Raw genomic sequence first — 23,053 nt, 5'->3', positions numbered from 1 at the left:
GTCCGAAATCGCTCCCTGATCACTATATAGGGCGCTATATAGTGGGGACGCCATTTTGTAGTGCTGTCCGGAACCTTAGTGAGGATTATGTGGGAAATGCGCTCAGTATAATAATGCATTTATCACAAAAATACATGCATGTATTTATTATTTTGAAAACCCACCAGCCGTCTGATCCGGCACGTTTTAATTGTGCGACAGTAATGGCGCAAATACCAGCGCGACGGACTCGTCCTTATCCTGTCGTCTTTCCAACTCTTCTCTACTCCACATTGGTTCGGAGTCATATGGAATAATCTCCATCACTGATGAAGCTGGCAAATCTCGAAATTAATCTAAATTGGAATGATGTGGCGATCTGGCCACTGTGTAAACAGTTTTCAAAATGGCGGCGTTGACACTTCACGTTTGAAGTCTCGCGCAAGTCTCGTGAAGCTCGCGCGGATAAGCGACGCCTGCCGTGGACCAAACGAACTACATTCAACATGGCTAAAAACCGAAAAGGCCGATAAGTGTAATATAATATGCCAATATGAGTCACAATATAAGCAGGGCTCGACATTAACGCTTGTCCGGGACAAGTGATACTTTATGTCGGACAAGGTCATCGTCTCAGTTACTTGTCGGATCGGACAAGTGCCAAAACACGCCGATATTCGGGTTACATATCAAATTTATCAGTTTATTCACATGATTTCCAAAGCATCTCACTCGACATATTGTTTTGATGAATCGCCGGATGTTTCTATTCGGAAAGAGCGATGTGCACGTGCGCGATATTCCACTTGCAAAACCGGCCAATACCGCTTCGTGTATTTGAGCTGAAAAGTAAACGGTCGTTTATGATTGGTTTTAATCGTGCCATACACATGGATTTGTTGACATTTCTGTTGGCGGGATCATTATTCAACTGTATATTTACGTTGAGTGTGTGGTCATTTCCAAATCTTTGAATTGTTGTTGGTGGTGTTCATTATATAGCCGAGCGTGTGCTGGCGGGGAATGTGCGCCTGCATGCGTGTGGATCGACAGGGAGTGAGGTACGAGTGGGGAAAGTTATCTATGAAATACCAAGCTGTCAAATGGCTGCTAATTAGGTTACCGGCTGTATTAATTAACTAATTAGTAATGGGGGTTTAGGGATTTGAAATATAGGGCTCTATAATTTAGATATAATTATGGATTATTTGAAATTATTAATTTTTTGACCATTAAATACCATACAGGAGCCACACTGAATAATTAGACAACAATTAATCAGTGGAGGATACATATTCAAAGTTAATAATTTAAAAATGAAAAAAAAAAAAATATATATATATATATATATATATATATATATATATATATATATATATAAATTAGATGAAGATGAATATAGATATAGATGAAGATGAATAGAAACTTTTTGTATCCATTCATCTGTGAGTCAATAGAGGTGTGGAGGTTTTCATAAGATATATTATCTTGTCATTTGATAACTAGATTTCAGTGTATAATAATCAGTGATTTACAGTATTAATCAATCAGTTGTTTTTATTTGTAGCATCGTTATTTGTTTCTCTTGTCCAAACTAGTGATATTTCATCAAGTCATAAATTTTATGATAATGTTACTTTCTGTGATATTTGTTCCTGAACTGCAGAGTACTGATCTGTGTATATATAACGGTTAGTGTTTCTGGATCTCATAGTATAGTTATTTTGTTCTTAAAATTTTGTGTTCATAATTTCTACTCTATTGGAATATATTGCTTCTGAACTTCAGCAGAATAATTGGTGAATTATGGTATCAGTCAGTCTGTTTTACTATATTTTTTAACTTTTGCCTCAGTATATCAAGTATTGATTACTTTTGATTCGTAGATATTATGCATATGTTGTGAATTCGGAAACAAATGCAATAAAGATTGTTGGGTTACAAATAGTTTATTTGTGGGGGGTTTTCTCAAATATTCAGGGATGTGATTTGGGGCTGGTGAAATTATCTGAAAATTTTAGCCGGGGGTCTGGGGGCCACAGGCCCCCAGCTGGTCCAGAGCAGCGCCCTGGTGGGGGGACAAGGGGGGCGAAGCCCCCCGAAGCTCCTGGGTTCTGGGGTTTTCTGACTTAAAAATTGTACTAAAATGGCAAGCAAACACACAAGAAAAAAAACTTGTCATGATTAACAAATTCAAGCCAATTTAATGGTCAACATGCAACTCTGAGCCCCTATAGTAAATTCAATGATTCTTAACTGACAAAAAGCCAAAACATGAAACCTAAAAATGTCATTCTAAATTAAATCATCTGCATTAGAATAAATAGAAAATTGTATAAGGAAAAACAAAATTTATACTTTCAATTACTGTAGAAGTTGAACATACCTAAATGTGCCTTTTCAAACAAACATGATGCAACATAAGAATTCATCCACAGGTCTTCAGGAACTCTCAAAGAAAAAAAGATGCTAGCATCCATGTCCAGTTCCAGCATATCAGTCACTTTTTTTCTGCAGTTTCTACTCTAGCAATGTCAACTTCATATACATAACTCTATAGTGTTCACTCACCAAAGGATAATCATAACTCCACAGTCACTACGTTTACATGCACATAGAGAGAATCGAATTTCTGCCGTTGCTCGACTGAAATCGAAGTTCAAAATGCCATGTATACACCTTAATTCGGCTGAAATTGAACCGAACTTGATTTCTCGGAATCGAGCTACACGACCTAGTTTATGCGATTTCTGCCGAGCTACTTTGTGCATGTATACCCTATCGAGCTACTTGTCGAGCTACTTCCGGAAGTGACGAGTGACGAGACCACAAGCGGGAAACACAACAGCCTCGGTCGGCATGACAACGAATCATGACAACGGCATGAATCTTTTCTTTTTGTGGCATTGTTTGCACTGTTAAAATTTAGCTCACTTACTGTATCACCAAATACATCTGTACAGCTGTTGCATAGCTGTGAATTGTGTACATAAACAAGTCATTGTATGTGTGTGTGTGTGTATATATGTCCAACATCTGAAGAATGTCAATAAAAACAAAACAATTGAACTTTTTGTGTGTTTATTAAGACATAAGTTAAATTGTAAGCAAAAAAAAATATTTTTTTGTAAGCAAAAAAATGGACTTTAGAAAAATATTATTGTGCAAAATAAGTTGTCTTACAAAACAGTGGTCTGCGCCGGACAGTTTGTAGCCATAGTCTAAAAAAAAAAAAAAAAGCCTAACAGCTTGAACACGGAACTGCTAGTGTTGCCAGATTGGGGGTTTTAAGTGCATTTTAGCGGATTTGAACATGTTTTGGGCTGGAAAACATCAGCAGTATCTGGCAACACTATAAGCTCTTCTTCATGACGACAACCGGAAGTGTACCAACACAATGGGGCGTGTAGCACCACGTGTGGCTCGGGCGCACAATGCACCTTGCACAATAGCCCGATTTCACTTGTGCATGTAGGATTGGATTTCTCTGGCACCCCTGCTGGGACCCTTTGCTCGATTACTGACAGCAGCTCGATTTGGACGTGCATGTAAACGTACTGAGTGTTCATTCACTTAAGGATATTCAGAACCCCAGTGTTCACTCACTTAAGAATATTCACAACTTATTGCAGTGCTCACTCACTTAAGGATATTCATAACTCCAGTGTTCACAACGAAATCGCTGAACAAATGTCTCACAGTCTTATGTCCAACGTCTGTAGCAACCTCTTTCTCCAACCATTCCCAGCGGAACTTTTTTTCACTATTCTGTCGATTTCTTTAACTCGATTTGCATCTTTACACTTGATCACGGAGGCTGCCATCTTTCAACTCTTTGTTTGAAGCGAGCTTACGTACAGCTATCTAACAAGCGTGTTCATTGGTTGTTACAGAGCGATGGGCCAATCACATACCTCGTTTCCAGTGTTGCCAGATTGGGCGGTTTCCCGCCTAATTGGGCCGTTTTAAGTGCATTTCGGCAGGTTTTGAACATATTTTGGGCTGGAAAACGTCAGCAGTATCTGGCAACGCTGCGTCGTTTCATCTCAATGACGGAATTACTGAAAGTCGGAACGAATAGGATACGAACGCGTATTTTTGAGCGAAAAATCGGGAAAATTTTTTTTCAAATTTTGAGGTGAAAAAAAAAAGCGGAATTCCGCGAATTCGCGGAAAAATCACATCCCTGAATATTTCTTCGGACAAGTCAACTTCACATTCGGACAAGTAAATTTCCTTTCAACTTGCCCGACAGTACAAGTGGTTTCAAAAGTTAATGTAGAGCCCTGAAGGTTAATAAAACTGAAAACGTAATTGAATAACACATGAATTAAGAAATAAAGCAAGTTTAATAATGACTTCAGTTCTCCTTTAATGAAATGTCTGTAACATGCTTTGGTCAAAATACCACAAGGATAAAGCACAACAGCTCTCTTCTCACCCTGTCTAAACAGCCCTGTTCAAAATGGCCGAGTTGAGGAACGGCCCGTTTCTTTAAAAGCGACACAGATCGATGTGCTGGTTCAGGAATCATTTAATCCACGCCCCTTTCTGAATTGTTTGAGCCGACACCCATCCCCATAGCTGGTATGCATCGTCTTGTTTCAATACATTTTATTTCCGAACGCAGAGCGTCCTGACCACATGTTAGTCTGTTTACAAACTGCTTGCTCAGCAGCCAGTTCAGAAAAGGTACGTGAGGTCATGTGCGGGTCAGAGGTCGCGACCACTGAGCCACAGCAAACATGGTGGATCACCCAGATTGAACGAAAACTCCTAAATCGAGACCAAAAAAAAAAGATTTTAAGGATGTATCGGACACTGTCAGAGGCAAAATGTGCCAGAAAAGAGAGGGGTAAAAAAAACATGGCAGACAAGCCGAGTAAATATTACTGGCTCTCGAGAGCTCGCTTCTGTGTTGAAAGCCGCCGGTTCCGCCGTGTTTGTTGCGACCTCGCTGATTATAATATTATAATGAGGGTAAACTTCGGCTGTTTCCGTACCCAAGTGTAAACATTAGCGCCCGGTGTTTTCCCAGCTCGTTCTCCTTCACAGGTATGAGGCAGCAGGCAATACAGCATGTGATTCAAGTACCGAGGGGTTATTCGAGCTCCACAGGGTACTATTCATCTTTTTAATACATCGACCTGTGTCACTTTAAATAATAATAATGAGCCACTACTCACCCCACCACCCTCTTCTAGCAACCAATCAGGTAGCACTTTCTCCATGAATATTCACTCACAAAGGCAGTTCGGAAGCAATGAATAGAGATATGCAGATGAGGAAGGTGGGATCATGCTAATGAACGCCCCTCGTGATATAGAAAGAGGAGCCGATTCTGAACGGCTTGTTTACTGAAACAGGCAGAACAAAAGAAACCGACTGGGCGTCTTATTTCAGAGTTTATAGACTCCAGATACCAAAATGTATGCGCGCAAGCACTGAAAAAGTGAGTTTTTCATAATATGTCCCCTTTAAAGAATAACACAGAGTACTTCTTCCATGAAGCAAGTTATTTCCTGTAATGTAATGAGTTTTTTTTTTTTTAGCAGCTATTACTTCACCAGCCTCTATTTTTCTTTCTCTGCAGCTTGCCATACTACAGAGAAACAGCAAAGGCCTCGGTCCTGACGACTTAAAAAGTTACAGCTTTACCTCTGACTATTACAAAAGGTCTTCCAAAATCTGCCAAATAAATGTCTGCTTACAGAAAACTTCTTCCTATCAAAAATGAGACATAAAAAAAAAAAAAAATGTTGTACGTGTGGCACATCCTCCATACAAGTCTCTGTATAAGCGGTTACTATAGAAATGAACATATTACAGCGAATACGTTAATATAAGCCTGTGATCTGAATTGCAGCCAGAATTATTGTTAGAGCTGCTGCTGCTATAGAAAATCAATCAACATTTTATGACCAATCAGAATCAAGAATTAAATAATACTAACATATATATATTTTTAAATTATTTTGGTAGATCATTACAACGAGTACGGTAATATAAGCACTGTGGTCTTTACAATAGTTGCTTCGGGAAAAAACATGTAGCTGATTTTGTGCAGTGTATATCCAAAATTATTCTATCCACACTCACTGGTTATGAGCAATCGCACGCTCTAATTGGCTACTCTACTACTAGGCTATCAGCTTATATTCTGTGAGTAGAGAAAAACAAAATGGCGGAACTCTACTCGAAAACAAAACCCCCAATAATACAAAAGCAACAAAATATGGAATAAAAGTATTTGATGGTAAGAATGCATCTTTTTTCGCGGTCCAAATCCTGCGCTCTGATTGGCTGGCGAGCAGGTCCGTATCCTATGGTACGGACCCCAGTTATGGACCTCTGGCGACTCGCTCGTTCACAACAACAAACATAGTAGAATTTGTCAACATTTATCTTTTTTTAAAAATAAGATTTATTAATAAGATTATCAAAAATCTTATAAATTTTTGCCAGCATTTCTCAGGAGAATAGCATTAATTTTACAGCATGGATAGCGATAACGATAGTGTTCACAGTGAAAGTGGGTTTTACTACCCTGAGGAAGAAGAAATAAAAGAAAACATTTCAGGAGAAAGCTAAAAACTTGTAACTTGCTAACGCCGAGCAAAAACATGGCTGAATCCTGAATGACTCAATTTTGTATAAATAGGGGACTACATAGGCGGCAAAATGTATATTTTTTTCCTGCCATGGAAGTGCACTTGTATACCGAGGAGGAAGCCATTTGCATTACAGCCATGAATGAGGATTCAAAAGGGCGGCGCGGCTTGGTTTTCCCTTTCGGGGGCTCTCGTTTTCTGTTAGAATTTGGTAAAGAAAAAAATAAAAATAAATATATTATTATAGGTCGGTCCGTATGGTGAAATACCGTGACCTCGGCCCAGAGGGCCTCAGTCAGTACTTTCAAAACCTCGGTCACGGTATTTCATGATACGGACCTCCCAGCTGGTAAATAACATACATTTATTTTTCAAGAATTATTATTATCATTATTATTATAGCATTTTTCACAAATTGCTCCTGTCATTTCGCCGGTTTGTTTACTTTCTAAGCGGAAATGATTTTGTCAGACGCTTTGTATAAAGTTTTTTATTTATCGAATCTGCAAAAAATAAGGCTATCAGCTCATGTACGACTCGATTTCGTGGAATAATTTCAATATTAGGGAGGAAACGTAATGTCAAAATGGTAATACGCTTCTTCACAGGCACAAATAAAGCAGCAAACGACAATTATTGCCCTTGTAAACGTGTGTTGCATATATTTATTTTGCTAAAGTTAATTTCTGATGCTTCCATATGGTACGGTATAATTTTTTATTTGAATTTAGCATATATGGCTAAAGATAAAATCAGCCTGTGGTATATTATCTTGGCTTGTTTTTTTAATATATACATGTAGGTGACCGGTGAAGTGAATAACATTGATTATCTCATTACAATGGCACCTCTCAAGGGGTGGGATATATTAGGCAGCAAGAGAATAGTCAGTTCTTGAAGTTGATGTGTTGGCAGCAGGAAAAATGGGCAAGCATAAAGAGCTGAACGACTTTGACAAGGGCCAACTTGTGATGGCTAGAAGACTGGGTCTGAGCATCTCCAAAACAGCAGGTCTTGTAGGATGTTCCTGGTATGCAGTGGTTAGTACCTACCAAAAGTGGTCCAAGGAAGGACAATTGGTGAACCAGCGACATGGTCATGGATGCTCAAGGCTTATTGAAGCACCTGGGAAGCAAAGGCCCATTTGATTTGAGCCCACAAAAGAGCTACTGTAGGACAAATTGCTAGACAGAAAGGTGTCAGAACACACAGTGTTAAAACATTGCAGCTTGCTGTGTATGGGGCTGTGTAGCTGCAGATTGCTCAGAGTGCCCATGATGACCCATCAACCACCGAAAGCACCTACAGTGGGCATATGGGCATCAGAACTGGACGATGGAGTAATGGAAGAAGGTGGTCTGGTCTGATGAATCAGGTTCTCTTTTTCCATCATGTGGACGGCCAGGTGCATGTGCGTTGCTTACCTGGGGATGAAATGGCACCAGGATGCACGATGGGAAGAAGGCAAGCTGGTGGAGGCAGTGTGATGCTCTGAGCAATGTTCTGCTGGAAAACCTTGGGTCCTGTGGATGTTACTTTGACACGTACCACCTACCTAAACACTGCCGCTGACCAAGTACACCACTTCACGGCAGCGGTATTTCCTAATACCAGGGTCCTCTTTCACAGGATAATGCTCCCTGACACACTGCAAAAATGATTCAGGAATAGTTTGAGAAACATAAAGAGCTCAAGGTGTTGACTCAGCCTCCAGATTCCCCAGATCTCAATTTGATCGAGTATCTGTGGGGTGTGCTGAATCAGCAAGTCTGATCCATCAAGTGGGAGATGCCAGCACATCTTCAAAGTTCTTGTGGAGCCCAGGCCTCGATGAGTCAGAGCTGTTTGGCAGTACAAGGCTGATCAAAACGATATTAGGAAGGTGGTTTTCATTTTATGGCTGATCAGTGTATATATAGTACAGTGGATCCCAAAGTGGGGGGTGCGCAGAGTAGAGGTCGACCGATCTATCGGCCGGCCGATTTAATCGGCCGATTTTTGCCATTTTTTAATGAATCGGCATCGGCCGATTTTCTTATTTGGTCGCGCCGATTTAAAGTCGGGCACAACAGCTCCGTAGAACGCGGCGTGCAAAAGACCCAAGCCAACAAACGTTTCAGGAGTCAGCAGAGATAGCCTACAGGTAAGGCTTCAGTTCTTACATTTCAATGTCCTAAAGTCGTATATTTGCTCTCATGATAGTTGTAATCTGTGATGTGTTGCTTCATTTAGCGAAAGGAAAAACGAATACCATTTCAACTGCATCGGAGTTGTAGAATTCCTCTCGAAACGAAGCGATGCGTAGCCTTGTGGCTGCGAGTGCGTCGGGAATGCGTCGACTATGTAAGCCCCCTTAACGCTGGTGACCGCTATGTTCCGATCTAAACTGTAGTAACGGACAATCTAAGTGAAAAGTTAACAAAAAGAGGACGCAAAACTAACCTGTGAACGTATTATAACATTGCCATCCCATGTCCATTCGTTTTCGCGATGTATACATGTTTGATTTGATTGTGAACCAGAGACCGATGCTAGACCTCTGCAGTTCCCATTTCCGGTTTCCTGCACAGCATGCTGGGAGACGGAGTTTTATATTGTTGAAACGGAAACGTGTGAAAGTTCAAGGCATGGAAGTTCCACAGTGAAACTGTATAACTTGAACATGTATTTTGCCGTTTTGAAGTAACTATCTGAACTAGTGCTGCAAACACACTAGTAACACAGGACGTACTAGCCTAGTACGTCCTGTGTTACTAGTGTGTTTGCAGCACTAATATATTTTTATTTCATATTTATTTTTATGTTGATTATATATTGAATATTTCAGACTCAGAGTTCAGTAGTATTTCATTAGTAGCCTTTGACTTAACTGGTATTTATTTATTTTATATTTATTTCATATGTTGATTTTTTCAGTGTGTTCAATTTTCAATAAATCGTGTTAAGTTTATAAGTGTTGTGCGTCCTCTTACTAGTATGATATTTTAGCATGCCGATTAAGGACAATACGATAGCATATCGGCCCTAAAAATCGGCCCCCCCAAAAAAAAAATCGGCAGCTCATATCGGCCATCGGCTGACTCTGACCTCTAAATATCGGTATCGGCTTTAGAAAAACCCATATCGGTCGACCTCTAGCGCAGAGCCATTGCGGGGGGGGGGATGGAATGAATGAATTACACTGCTAGCATAACATGGAGAAGTTTTTGGCGGGGGGCACGGGGCTCCCACGTAAACGCAAATCAGAGGATGAAGCATCGCCAAATGTGCTTCCAAAGCAAGTTCATTCCAAGGCAAAGACAAGAAAATATGACGACACATATCTTGTCTTTGGCTTCACCTGTACAACAGTGGGTAATGAGGAGAGACCGCAGTGTGTTGTCTGTCTTAAAGTGCTAGCTTGTGACAGCTTGAAGCCAAACAAGCTAAGACGCCACTTGGAGACAAAACATCCAGAGCACAAAGACAAGCCAGTTGAGTTTTTCAGACAAAAACTCGTAAACTGCCGTGCTCAACAGTCCCTATTTACTAAAGCTGCATCCGTGCCGGCAAATGCTCAACTCGCCTCATATAAAGTTGCCTACCGAGTGGCACAGTGTAAAAAGCCGCACACAATAGCGGAGGAATTAGTACTTCCCTGTGCTATGGACATGGTATCAACTATGCTTGATGACACTGCAGCCAGCAAACTAAGGGCTCTCTCTCCTCTGTCCAACAACACCATCGGCAGGCGCATTTATGACATGTCAAAGGACACAGAGGAGCAGCTTAATGACAAAGTGCGTGACAGCCGCTTTTCTCTTCAGATGGATGAAGCCACTGACAGTAACAAAGACTTTATTAATTACTTACGGTACATCAGATTCATAGATGGAGATGACATGAGGGAGGAATTGCTTTTCTGCAAAAAAGCAACTGGCAGAGCCACAGCAGAAGAACTGTTTAAAATCATCGACTCTTACTTGAAAGAGGCCAACCTGAAACGGGAGGACCGTGTGGGGATCTGCACTGACGGGGCGCGGGCTATGGCTGGGAAACGGGCAGGGCTGCAAGCGCTCATCAAGCGCGTCTCCCCCAATGTACAGTGGACGCACTGCATGATACACCGCGAAGCACTGGCATCTAAACAGCTGAGTCCCGAGCTGAATGATGTAATGACCGACGTTATTGCCACCGTCAACTACATCAAAACACGACCTGTCAAACCCTGGATTTTTTCGGCACTGTGCAAGGAAATGGGCTCCGACCACACAGCTGTTCTGTTTCACAGCGAGTCCCGATGGCTGTCACGTGGGAAGGTGCTGTCCAGGGTCTTTGAACTGCGAGATGAAATCCACATCTTTCTGAAGGAAGAGGGCAATGATCTTTCCCACAAATTTTACTGTAACAAGTTCCTCATGAAACTTGCATACCTCAGTGACATATTTCTGAAACTCAGTGAAGTGAATTTGCAGTTGCAGGGCACAAATACACACCTCCCACGTCTGGCAGATAAAATCACGTCATTCACCAGAAAATTTGAGATGTGGCTGCAGCGAGTGAAGGTTGGAAATGTGGACTCATTTGAGAACCTGAAATCATTCATTGAAGACAACAACCTGCAGAACACAGCGATCCCATGCATGAAAGCACACATCTCTGCCCTTCAGAACCATTTCCAGAAATATTTCCTGATGCAGGATCCCCAAGAATATGACTGGATCCATGACCCCTTCAGTGCAACACCACCTGCCGACTCCAGCACTTCAGAGGAGGAACAGTTCATTGATGTCACCTCTGACTCAACAATGAGGCTGCAGTTTCAGTCAAAGACACTGGCTGCATTCTGGATTGGAGTGGAGAAAGATTACCCACTGCTAGGTAAGAGAGCCCTGGCCATACTTCTTCCTTTTGCCACATCCTACCTATGTGAGAGAGGTTTTTCTGCTGTGGCCTTAATCAAGACAAAATACAGATCAAAGCTGGTGTTACGCGGTGCTGGTGTTGCTTGCGGTAATTATGTTTGTTAATGATGTGTTGCTGATCTTGTTAATGTCTCTCCAATCATATCCCATAGGTGGAGCGTTGGTGCATTGGCGTTGGGCTTACTGGGCGGTCCTCCAACTATAAAGACACCCTAACTTCGTGATGGCTCTCTCTCTCGCTTGCGCTTCCTCTTTGAGCAGACGCCGGCACACGCGCACCGTTTAATGTTTTGTTAGTTAGTTTTGATTTCTGTTGTAAATAGCTTTAGCTGGTGGTGGTGGTGTTAGCTAGTTGAAGTTTTGGGTGGTTGTTCCCGCACGTTTTGTAGAAGTCAGTCAGTCAGTGTAGGTTAGGCAGAGGACCGGAAGCTTTCACTGTTATTTTGTGCCTCGCGGCTGCGCGTGGGACACGGGAGCGAGGAAAGCTGGAACGAGGAGTCAGTTGTTGACTAGGCTTTTGTTTTGGTTTTCTTATTTCTTCTGCCAACCGCCCTGTACTATTTTTCCATTTTGCTGTTAAAACCTTTTTTTGTAAAATATCGTCCTGTACTATTCCATTTTGCTGTTAAAACCTTTTCTTGTAAAACATGAAAAATATCAAGTAAAAAGGGAAAAACGTTAATATATCACTTGTTGTCCGGCTGCTTTTATGTGTGATGTCCTATGGTAGTGGGAGGTCGTAACAGCTGGACATTGAAAATGAACTCAGAGTGGCAATCTCAAAACTGCAACCCAGATTTGAGAAGATCTGCAGCATGAAGCAGGCCCACACCAGTCACTGAAAAAGGTGTCATTTTTTGCACAACAAATCTTTAGGTTTTTGTTTTTTTCTTCTCAGGGAGTTGGTCATGTTTTAAAACCCATTTTTGCAGAGACGCAATGTTGGAAAACTGCACTGATAATGTTGAATGTTAAAAAAAGAAACGTGTTACACAGTTAAAGGGCCCCATACACGTTCAAAAAAGTCGTCAAAATTTTGATCTCAAAATTTTGATCGTGTGTAGGGTGTAGGGTGTTTTGATGTCAAAAATTTGATGTCAAAATTTTGAACCCAAATTTTGACATATCAAATCACTTTGATATTTTTTGAAGAGTCGTCAAATTATTGATGCGTGTGTGGGGGGCTTGATGGACAAGCGTTCACTTGGTGGTATAGATGAACGCATCACAGTGTCTTCTTTCAATATCAATGGCTTGACAAGGTCCAATAATTCATCGAAGGATGGGGCATCCATCCTAAGGAAATTACGGAAGTCCTCTGGTTCTTTGAGACGAAGTTCTCTGAGGAGGTTGACGTGACCGTACGTTCGCCGTTTCAAAAACCAGTCTTTCGACCATTTCCGTCGATGCCGAGGCGGTTCATTGTCCAAAGCGAACACAAGTGCTACGGCCACTGCTGCGTCCATGTCAAAGTTTTTGACAATACTGAATTTTTGATAGAAAAAAAACATTGAATCGTGTGTGGACATTTTACATCAAAATTTTGTATCAAAATTTTGATACAAAATTTTGACGACTTTTTTGAACGTGTATGGGGCCCTTAAGGTGCTTGAAAACAGTTATACTTAAAATAATTATATTGCAACCTGTAGTTTATGGCAGTTTACTTTTATTTGTTCAAAAAAGGTTGAGGTTTGTATTAACAAACTGCAATGGAGTCTGAAAACAAAATGTGTATGTGTGTCCTGTTTATCTTTTTTTCCTCTTTTTGTCGGGGGGGCAAAAATTTTCTTATCTACCAAAGGGGGGCCCAGCAGAGAAAGTTTGGGAACCACTATATAAATTAGCTATATAGTGAACTTTGGCTCAGTGGTTGTGTTATGCATGGTCCCTGTTAAATAAACTAAACATACTATATTATAGTATGTTTAGTTTATTTAACAGGGACCATGTACAACACAACCACTGAGCCGAAGTTCACTATATAGCTAATTTGCAGCTGCAGTCCTAGTGCAGGAATAAATAAATTAATTAAATTAACACATATATTAGAATTTTTTTTTAAAATCGCAAAATATACATTGCATAGTCTCCATATTGGAAAACAATTAATGTGGCTCCATACAAAGGTTTAGATCAGTGATCACATGGCTGATTTATCTTGAGCCATATTTTAAAGCTAGACGGCCTTTCGATTTCATAAAATTGGTGAAATTTAATTCCCTCTGAAATTTGGTCATTGTGATACATGTTTACTTCTGTAATATCTCACAAAATATCAGGCCATTCTGTGGCTGGGAAGTTACTTAATTTGAGGGGATTAAAGCAAATAATGTGCATGAAATCGCTCACTTTGCGCAGTCAAGCAGACAGAGGAAGTCCGTGTGCGCATGCGCAGGTTTACCTTTGAGCGTGCACTGACAGTTCCATCATTCTGTCGCTAAACGAACAGCTGATCACACCGAGGTGCTCGCTGAGCGCCGATATTTATTAGTTTGGTCCTGCGTTTCCTTTCCTTCATATATAACATAACATCTTTTCTTCTTGCTTCCCGTTACTGTAGTCAGTCTTTCACGTTTCATTTGCACATTCATGTCCTCCATTTTTCTCTCCTGTTTCAAATTTGTATCCCACAATGCCTTGCATGAACAGGGAAAGCCCACCACATGATGCGTGACGCAGTATCTTGAATTGGGTTACGGTGAAGCAGGAAAAAAATAGCAGAGAATTTAGGGCCACATGGCTCTAAATTCATTAACTGTTCCATTAAAAAAAAAAAAAAACTAATAAAATTGAAAGTCTGTGATTCGAATTCAGTAGCTTTCACTCCACTAAACAAAAATAATTGGGTGTTGAGGAAAATTCTTTCTAATGACCTACACTTGAAAAATCTGAAAGGCAGCATAGCTTTAAGTGTTGTTTCAAAAAGACTAAAACTTGTACATTCTTTGATGAGGATGGAAATTGGGTTATAAGATTTATGATAAATTTTATTAGGCACAGGGTTTCAAAAGCTGACACTTATTTACATGAAAGCCGGGCATAACAAATACAAATGAATGACAAAAATATAATAATGTGGATAAAAATATTAAAACTTTTATGGCGATTTGCACTGACAATGGAATGGAAATTATAATAACTTAGAGATTTGAGTACATTGGACAATTTAGAGTTTATCTAGAACATTTTTAGTTATATACATGATGTTGCTTTAAAATTGCTAAAATGGTTCAGAAACATTTGAGGACAGGAAGAGAAAAGGAGAATTAAATGAGAGGAGAGTTATGTAAAAAAAAAAAAATAGTATCTCTGAACAGAACACTTGCAGAGTTCCTGGTACCACCCCAAATGTGATTATTTTCCAGTAATGTCACGTCATGAAGTGTTTTCATCTCTCTTAGACGACAGTAATTTGCCAAGACTATCCATTTTTTTATGAAACAAACAAAAGAGAAAACTAATCAACACCTTCTGACGAACGAGAATTCAACATGACTGTTAGAAAATTCTGTTTACGTATAAAGTGGATTGTTCAGTTTGAATAAATATATGTAATATGTATTTTAAAAAAAAGAAAAAAGACTCTAAAGCTTGTTGGAAATAAACTCGCTGCACTGACGTCTACTAATAAGTTATGGTAATTTACAGTGACAGCGAGAGAGTGACCTCAAAATGATGTCATTCTCTCAATTCCAGTCAGATTGCTCAAAAAAAAAAAAAGTGATGTCATTATTGGGGTTACTTACCGATCGCCCGGGAAACAGCGTACGTCCCGTTAACACGCCAGCAGCCCATGAAGGCAATGCAGCCACCCAGATCCTCTATTCTCTTTTTCTCATCCTGTACAGACAGGGATCGATCAGAGACCACCAGGAGCATGCAGAAATCATAACCAGCTAGTAGAAGCAAATGTGTAATGCTGATGTCTTAACATTCTCATCTCATCTCATTATCTCTAGCCGCTTTATCCTTCTACAGGGTCGCAGGCAAGCTGGAGCCTATCCCAGCTGACTACGGGTGAAAGGCGGGGTACACCCTGGACAAGTCGCCAGGTCATCACAGGGCTGACACATAGACACAGACAACCATTCACACTCACATTCACACCTACGGTCAATTTAGAGCCACCAGTTAACCTAACCTGCATGTCTTTGGACTGTGGGGGAAACCGGAGCACCCGGAGGAAACCCACGCGGACACGGGGAGAACATGCAAACTCCGCACAGAAAGGCCCTCACCGGCCACGGGGCTCGAACCCAGGACCTTCTTGCTGTGAGGCGACAGCGCTAACCACTACACAAAAAACACACACACCACACTAACTGAGGCTTAGCCAAAATAATAAAGATCAACATTGAAGCATTTAAAATATTGCACTTATTTTTCTGTTAAACATTCAGCTTTCCATTTTCAGCTAGTCATGAACAACGCGTCCAAAAACGATGACATTTTCTCACTCCTGAGAAAAGTTTAAAGCTACACTTAAATCTAATGCACGCTGATTATGGCATTACTATTACCTATTATAACATACTATTAAAGGCATAGTATTTTTATAAGATAATAACTTAAGGCATAATTAAAAAGTGCATCAAGTGGATGACTTGGTAAGATTATTCTCCCACAGATTTGGCTAAAACAAGGTTAAAAACACATGAAATCACTTACGCTGAAGAAAACTGATCCTTTTCAGCACCCATTTTCGCCTCCCCTTAGCAAATCCAAAGAAAATAAATCTTCATCCACTTCATGCACTTAACAGTCTCTTAAGGCTTTCTTTCAAAATTAAAGGGCCAGTAATCTGTATTTCTGGAACATTCCCCTTCAGCAAAATTTAGCAAAGTATATTATATTTTTGGTTGTACTTTGTTCTTTTCAGTCTACTTTGGAAAGAAAAAAAAATCTCAGTTTGACGTTTTGTTCATGAGAAATAGAAATGCCCACATTGCAAATATGTTTTTAAAATAGTGGGTGTAGTCTTCAATCCAGTTACTGTTTTTCATTGTTGTGTCCTTTGAAAGATTTTTGTCCCATTTCTTACTGTTTTTAGCAGTAGTATGTGGAACACAGATTGAGATTTTGGTCCACTTAGTTTTTTTGAGAGTGGTTACTTGCCCTTTTTCCACCGAGTGTGACATCAGACATAACATAGCGGACGTATAAATACGTTTAATGCTCTATAACGTTAGAATGTGTGACAAACCGTTCGCTTAGCTCATTAATGCACTTGGATTACAAGTTTTCTTGATTACAAATTTGAGCCACTCAATCATAGTCTCTTGCCTATAATTAGGTTCAATTCATGGAGCATATTTTATATTAAGAAAGTAATAAGTAATCATTTACCAATAATTAGCAACGGTTTTTAAGCCGTGGGTGAATTGTTATTTAGAGTATCTCCGAAATATACAACACCAATTCGAAAAAAGTTGGGACGCTGTGTAAACTGTAAATAAAGACCGAATGCGAGAATTTGAAAAGTCATGGAAACCCTACTTTTCATTGAAAATCGTACAAAGACAACATATCAAATGTTGAAACTGAGACTTTTTATAGTTTTTTGAGAAAAATATGCTCATTTTGAATTTGACATCAACATGTTTCAAAGAAAGTTGGGACAGGGGCATGTTTACCACTGTGTTGCATCACCTCTACTTTTAACAACACTCTGTAAACTTTTGGGAACTGAGGAGACCAACTGCTGTAGTTTTGAAAGAAAAACGTCCCATTCTTGCCTGATATACAATTTCAGTTGCTCAACAGTTTGGGGTCTCCTTTGTCATATTTTGCGCTTCATAATACACCAAATGTTTTAAATAGGAGACAGGTCTAGACTGCAGGCAGGCCAGTTTAGCACCCCAGCTCTTACTATGGAGCCATGCAGTTTTAATATGCACAGAGAGGCGTTTGGCATTGTCTTGGTGAAACAAGGAAGGCCTTCCCTGAAAAAGATTGTGTCTGGATGGCAGAATATTGTTTGAAATATGTATTCAGCATTAATGAAGAATTGGGGTTGTACCATGTTCATTTGATTTAAAGGGGACATCGTATTAAAAAGTGGGTTTTTCATATGTGCACATACATTTAGGTATCTGGAGCGTACCGACCTACAAACTCTGAAATAAGACGGCCCAGTCAGTTCGTTTGTTCTGCCTATTTCAGAAAACAACAAGCCATTCAGATTTGGTTCTCCTTTCTTTATAACAAGGGGAGCTCGTTAGAATTATCCCGCCCCCTCATCTGAGTATCTCCACTCACGGGTTGAGAGCTGACTTTGTGAATGAATATTCATAATGAAAGTGCTACCTGATTGGCTGGCGGAAGAGGGGGAGGAGGTGAGCATTGACTCATTATCATCATTTAAAGTTACAGCCCGTTCCTCAAATCAGTCGTTTTGAACAGGGCTGTTTAGATAGGGTGAGAAGGGAACTGTGGTGATTTATCCTTGTGGTATTTCGACCAAAGCAGGTCACAGACGTTTTATTAAGACCTCAGGGAACTGTGTCAACTTGTGGCAAAGGGGTACATCACCTTTAACCGCATAATATTACACTAGCTTTATATCATAGGTTACCTACACCATGATCAGATTAAGCCACATGATTTCAAATGCATGCATGAACATTTTGCGATCATGACTCAACCCCTACACTATGCCTCAAGCACACTATTTCTTCTTGTGTGCAGTAGTCTGGGAAAACTAATCGGACATCACTGTGGCAGGCGATCAAGTTGCTGGATAGCTACGTGCTGTCGCGAAATGGCCTTTAACATAATCAATTCAGTTTGTAATCAGATTCCGATCGATTAATATCCACAAAGCTCCTGCACTGCGACTGGAATAAAATCTTTAAATGCAGTTTTCTCCTGTTTCACATTTGGGCTTAAATTTTAAAATGCTAGAACTTTGACTGCGATACATGCAAAAGAGAAAAATATTTCAGTTCAGAAAAACCTGTAGTTTTCAGTAGTAGAAAAATGTCTAAATTTCAGCATGTGGAGGGTTTTCCCAGGCTGCATCACATATGTGCATGTTTTAATGTTGAATTTACGTGTTGAAATGAAGCCAATGACAACATTAACATGACTAATGGAGGAAGCCATGAACTAATGGTTAGAGAAGCAGCTTTGGGACTAAAAGGTCACCGGTTCAATTTCCTGGACCAGCAGGAATGGCTGACGTGCCCTTGAGCAAGGCACCTAACCCCCTACTGCTCCCCAGGCTGCTCTGGGTATGCTGTACATCACTCTCGATAAGAGCGTCTGCTAAATCCATCTAATGTAACGGAATGTAATGTAATGCAAATACAGTGGTGCTTGAAAGCTTGTGAACCCTTTAGAATTTTCTATATTTCTGCATAAATATGACCTAAAACATCATCAGATTTTCACACAAGTCCTAAAAGTAGATAAAGAGAACCCAGTTAAACAAATGAGACAAAAATATATTATACTTGGTCATTTATTTATTGAGGAAAATGATCCAATATTACATATCTGTGAGTGGCAAAAGTATGTGAACCTTTGCTTTCAGTATCTGGTGTGACCCCCTTGTGCAGCAATAACTGCAACTAAACGTTTCCGGTAACTGTTGATCAGTCCTGCACACCGGCTTGGAGGAATTTTAGCCCGTTCCTCCATACAGAACAGCTTCAACTCTGGGATGTTGGTGGGTTTCCTCACATGAACTGCTCGCTTCAGGTCCTTCCACAACATTTCCATTGGATTAAGGTCAGGACTTTGACTTGGCCATTCCAAAACATTAACTTTATTCTTCTTTAACCATTCTTTGGTAGAACGACGTGTGCGCTTAGGGTCGTTGTCTTGCTGCATGACCTACCTTCTCTTGAGATTCAGTTCATGGACAGATGTCCTGACATTTTCCTTTAGAATTCGCTGGTATAATTCAGAATTCATTGCTCCATCAATGATGGCAAGCCGTTCTGGCCCAGATGCAGCAAAACAGGCCCAAACCATGATACTACCACCACCATGTTTCACAGATGGGATAAAGTTCTTATGCTGGAATGCAGTGTTTTCCTTTCTCCAAACAGAACGCTTCTCATTTAAACCAAAAAGTTCTATTTTGGTCTCATCTGTCCACAAAACATTTTTCCAATAGCCTTCTGGCTTGTCCATGTGATCTTTAGCAAACTGCAGATGAGCAGCAATGTTCTTTTTGGAGAGCAGTGGCTTTCTCCTTGCAACCCTGCCATGCACACCATTGTTGTTCAGTGTTCTCCTGATGGTGGACTCAAACATGAACATTAGCCAATGTGAGAGAGGCCTTCAGTTGCTCAGAAGTTACCCTGGGGTCCTTTATGACTTCGCCGACTATTACACGCCTTGCTCTTGGAGTGATCTTTGTTGGTCGACCACTCCTGGGGAGGGTAACAATGGTCTTGAATTTCCTCCATTTGTACACAATCTGTCTGACTGTGGATTGGTGGAGTCCAAACTCTTTAGACATGGTTTTGTAACCTTTTCCAGCCTGATGAGCATCAACAATGCTTTTTCTGAGGTCCTCAGAAATCTCCTTTGTTCGTGCCATGATACACTTCCACAAACATGTTGTGAAGATCAGACTTTGATAGATCCCTGTTCTTTAAATAAAACAGGGTGCCCACTCACACCTGATTGTCATCCCATTGATTGAAAACACCTGACTTTAATTTCACCTTCAAATTAACTGCTAATCCTAGAGGTTCACATACTTTTGCCACTCACAGATATGTAATATTGGATCATTTTCCTCAATAAATAAATGACCAAGTATAATATTTTTGTCTCATTTGTTTAACTGGGTTCTCTTTATCTACTTTTAGGACTTGTGTGAAAATCTGATGATGTTTTCGGTCATATTTTTGCAGAAATAGAGAAAACTCTAAAGGGTTCGCAAACTTTCAAGCACCACTGTATTATAATGTTTTATGTACATCACTTATGAATCGCAGAAACAGAGTCAGAAGGAGAAAAATGGGCGTCTTGTACAGTTGGGGACAATATAGTGACTTCATATTAAACTACTGATTGTGAGTGCGATATAAAATGTACCAGTTGTTTTTAATCATGATATTCTTAATGATAAGCTGGTGCATGATTGGCCGTCTATGATGTGTGCGTTAGTGTGTGTTACCTCTCTCTCGGGCTTATGGGGGTCCATGAGGATGACCGGCTCGCCCTTCTTCACCAACATGGCCTGTGAATCGCCGAGCCAGGACACGGTCAGCCAATCAGCAGCAAGCAATACAGCCACGCCCGTACTGCCACTGCGCATGCGCTGCAGATTCAGATGCAACACGTTACGCAATCACACAAGCAATCATAGACTAAATCAGTCGCAACTCATGCAATCCAGCTCATTGCACTCTGCATTTGATCCGTTCTCAGAAACAACGCTGAGCAACAGAATAAACAAACAAACAAAAAAAAAACACACAGCTTTCTCCATCGAGTGACTAAACTCAAAGCCTCTCATGCAACTTTCTCTACTTCTCAAGTGTTCTCACTGCGCCCACATTACAGCAGTGTAACAATGCTGACTAATATCGCTACTTGCGCGCGCGCGCACACACGAAAGTCCTCAAAGCTTCTTACCAAACATCTATCCACACTGTGTGAATGTGTGTAGAAGATTTTCTCAGAAATTAAACAAATGTTATCGGAACTTTCCACTGGAACAACGCCCAAGGATGAAACCTGTTCTTAAGGCTCAGCTTTATTTTTATTCCGAGTTTCTATTCTCCTTTCTGAACACTTTTTTTTTTAATGTTAATGTACATTTCCACTGGTTCCTTTGGCAGAATCTAAAACGTAGCTCTGTTTTAGTCCTGGGATTTTAATTCATAACCTTCTGGGTCACTGGGACAGAACCGTAACTCGATGTGCCACTATCTTTTCCACCATATACACAATACTGTTATAATTAGGCCATTATTAAAAAATGTTCTGTTTCCGGTCCACCGGCCAGGTGAGGGTGAGTGCCGTTTGTGCGGTTGAAATTTTTTTTTTTAAACGCCGTTTTTTCGACATTTTTTTTTCGGGTTCGTAAATCTAAAATCGAACTTGACATTTACGCGTTCCCAGGGCTTTCCACTAAGGCTCATACTAGCCAGCCATGACAAATTACTAGCCAGCCAGGGGGGAGTAAACACAAAATAAACTCCTGTGCACGCAGTTCCCAGGATTAAATGTATTTTCCACAGACCATTTATTTATTCACTTTACTCAAATACAAAGTAAAATGGCAGTAAATCTTCTTTCTTTTCTTGCGTATTGCATCATGAGACGTTCCTGGCTTGTAAATCTCTTATTTTCGGTGCATGACACATTCACGCAACTGAGCATGCTATGAATTAACGACAACGGTCTGCAGTGGTGGCTACACAATTAAACACTCAGCGAACATTTCTCCATTTGTGTATGAAAATACACTCCAACCACTCAGTTTGGGTTCATTTACAACCAACGGTGTCTTTTGATGCCAGCACGTAATTGAACGAGAGAAGACTGGTTTACCGGAGACAAAATAAGCATCATCTCTGCTTCTGTTCCCTCCGACACACTACTGCCTCTGCCGAGTGCGTGCGCACTCTGAACTGAATCAGCTCTGCGCATGCGCTGTGCGGCACAAAAAAATGGCAGCCACCATGAAGGAAGGAGATCCGGAGTTTTCAAACATTTGCTTAAGTGTGAAATCGCAAAATGGTATTCTAGCGAACAACAAAATAGTAAAGATTCAGAAAAACAAATCATTCAGTGATCATTTTAATAGTGTAATTTCATCCGAACTAGGCCTAACGCTCGATTTAGAACTACAAAAAGTCCGTGTGTCGGACATTTTAAGTACCTTTGTAAAAGTTTTGCAAATGTTGCAGTCAGCATTTAAAATGCTAACTTAAAGATTTTGTACAAGTTTCAGTTGATTAAACCGTCATATTTTATTAAATGTGTCTGCTTTTGTAATAAAAAAGTACTGAAAGAAAAAGCAAACACAGCATTGTGATTTCTTATCCATCCATATAAAAAAAAAAAAAATCCCTCCCTCCTGACTGAAATTTTTTTTGCTCACCCGGTGGACAGGAAACGGATTTTTTTTTTAAGGATGGCCTTAATACCTAAAATCAACTTCACATTAGTTATATATAGTTATATAGTCTATCAGTAACACTAAGTATTTTAATCATGATTGTAGCTTCTAGTTTTCTCTGTTAACTCTGAGGAAATATTTAAATCATTGGCTACTCTGGTGGTATAGCGACTTAATAAAGGAATTTATTAAGTCGATTTGTGTTTAATATAAACACTGCAAAGAGTCATGCAGTAAACGACTAATCATTCACTCACTTCCTCGGATTCCAAGATTTATACATTTCAAGTAATTCAGATTTATAAAGCACAAAGTAAAAGGCTATTTATCAAATGTTTTAAACAATTCTGTTCCTAAATCAGCTACATAATTGTGATGAATAATAATCATTTTAATACATAGCAATATAACCGTAATAATTATTTTAGCCAACCCAGAAACAGTACAACAAAATATTCAAAAATGTG

General features: G+C 40.1%; 1 protein-coding gene across 2 annotated transcripts in view; it reads right to left on the bottom strand.

The window, feature by feature from the left end:
* Positions 1–23,053, bottom strand: part of ppm1f (protein phosphatase, Mg2+/Mn2+ dependent, 1F) — a 73,300-nt gene that overhangs the window by 6,521 nt on the left and 43,726 nt on the right. Inside the window, exons 6-7 of one of the 2 annotated variants that reach the window (XM_060907421.1) lie at positions 20,634–20,777; positions 15,244–15,337 (exon numbers count right to left, since the gene is read on the bottom strand). In XM_060907421.1, coding sequence (XP_060763404.1) covers positions 15,244–15,337; positions 20,634–20,777 — 238 coding nt within the window. Of the gene's footprint in view, positions 1–15,243; positions 15,338–15,602; positions 15,791–20,633; positions 20,778–23,053 lie in introns of those variants that run through there. The other variant, XM_060907422.1, reaches the window with a different exon arrangement.

The sequence above is a fragment of the Neoarius graeffei genome, chromosome 24 (assembly GCF_027579695.1).
Source record: "Neoarius graeffei isolate fNeoGra1 chromosome 24, fNeoGra1.pri, whole genome shotgun sequence".
NCBI lineage: Eukaryota > Metazoa > Chordata > Actinopteri > Siluriformes > Ariidae > Neoarius > Neoarius graeffei.
Note: the sequence above shows the minus strand (reverse complement) of the source record. Positions and strands in the feature narration are given on the sequence as shown.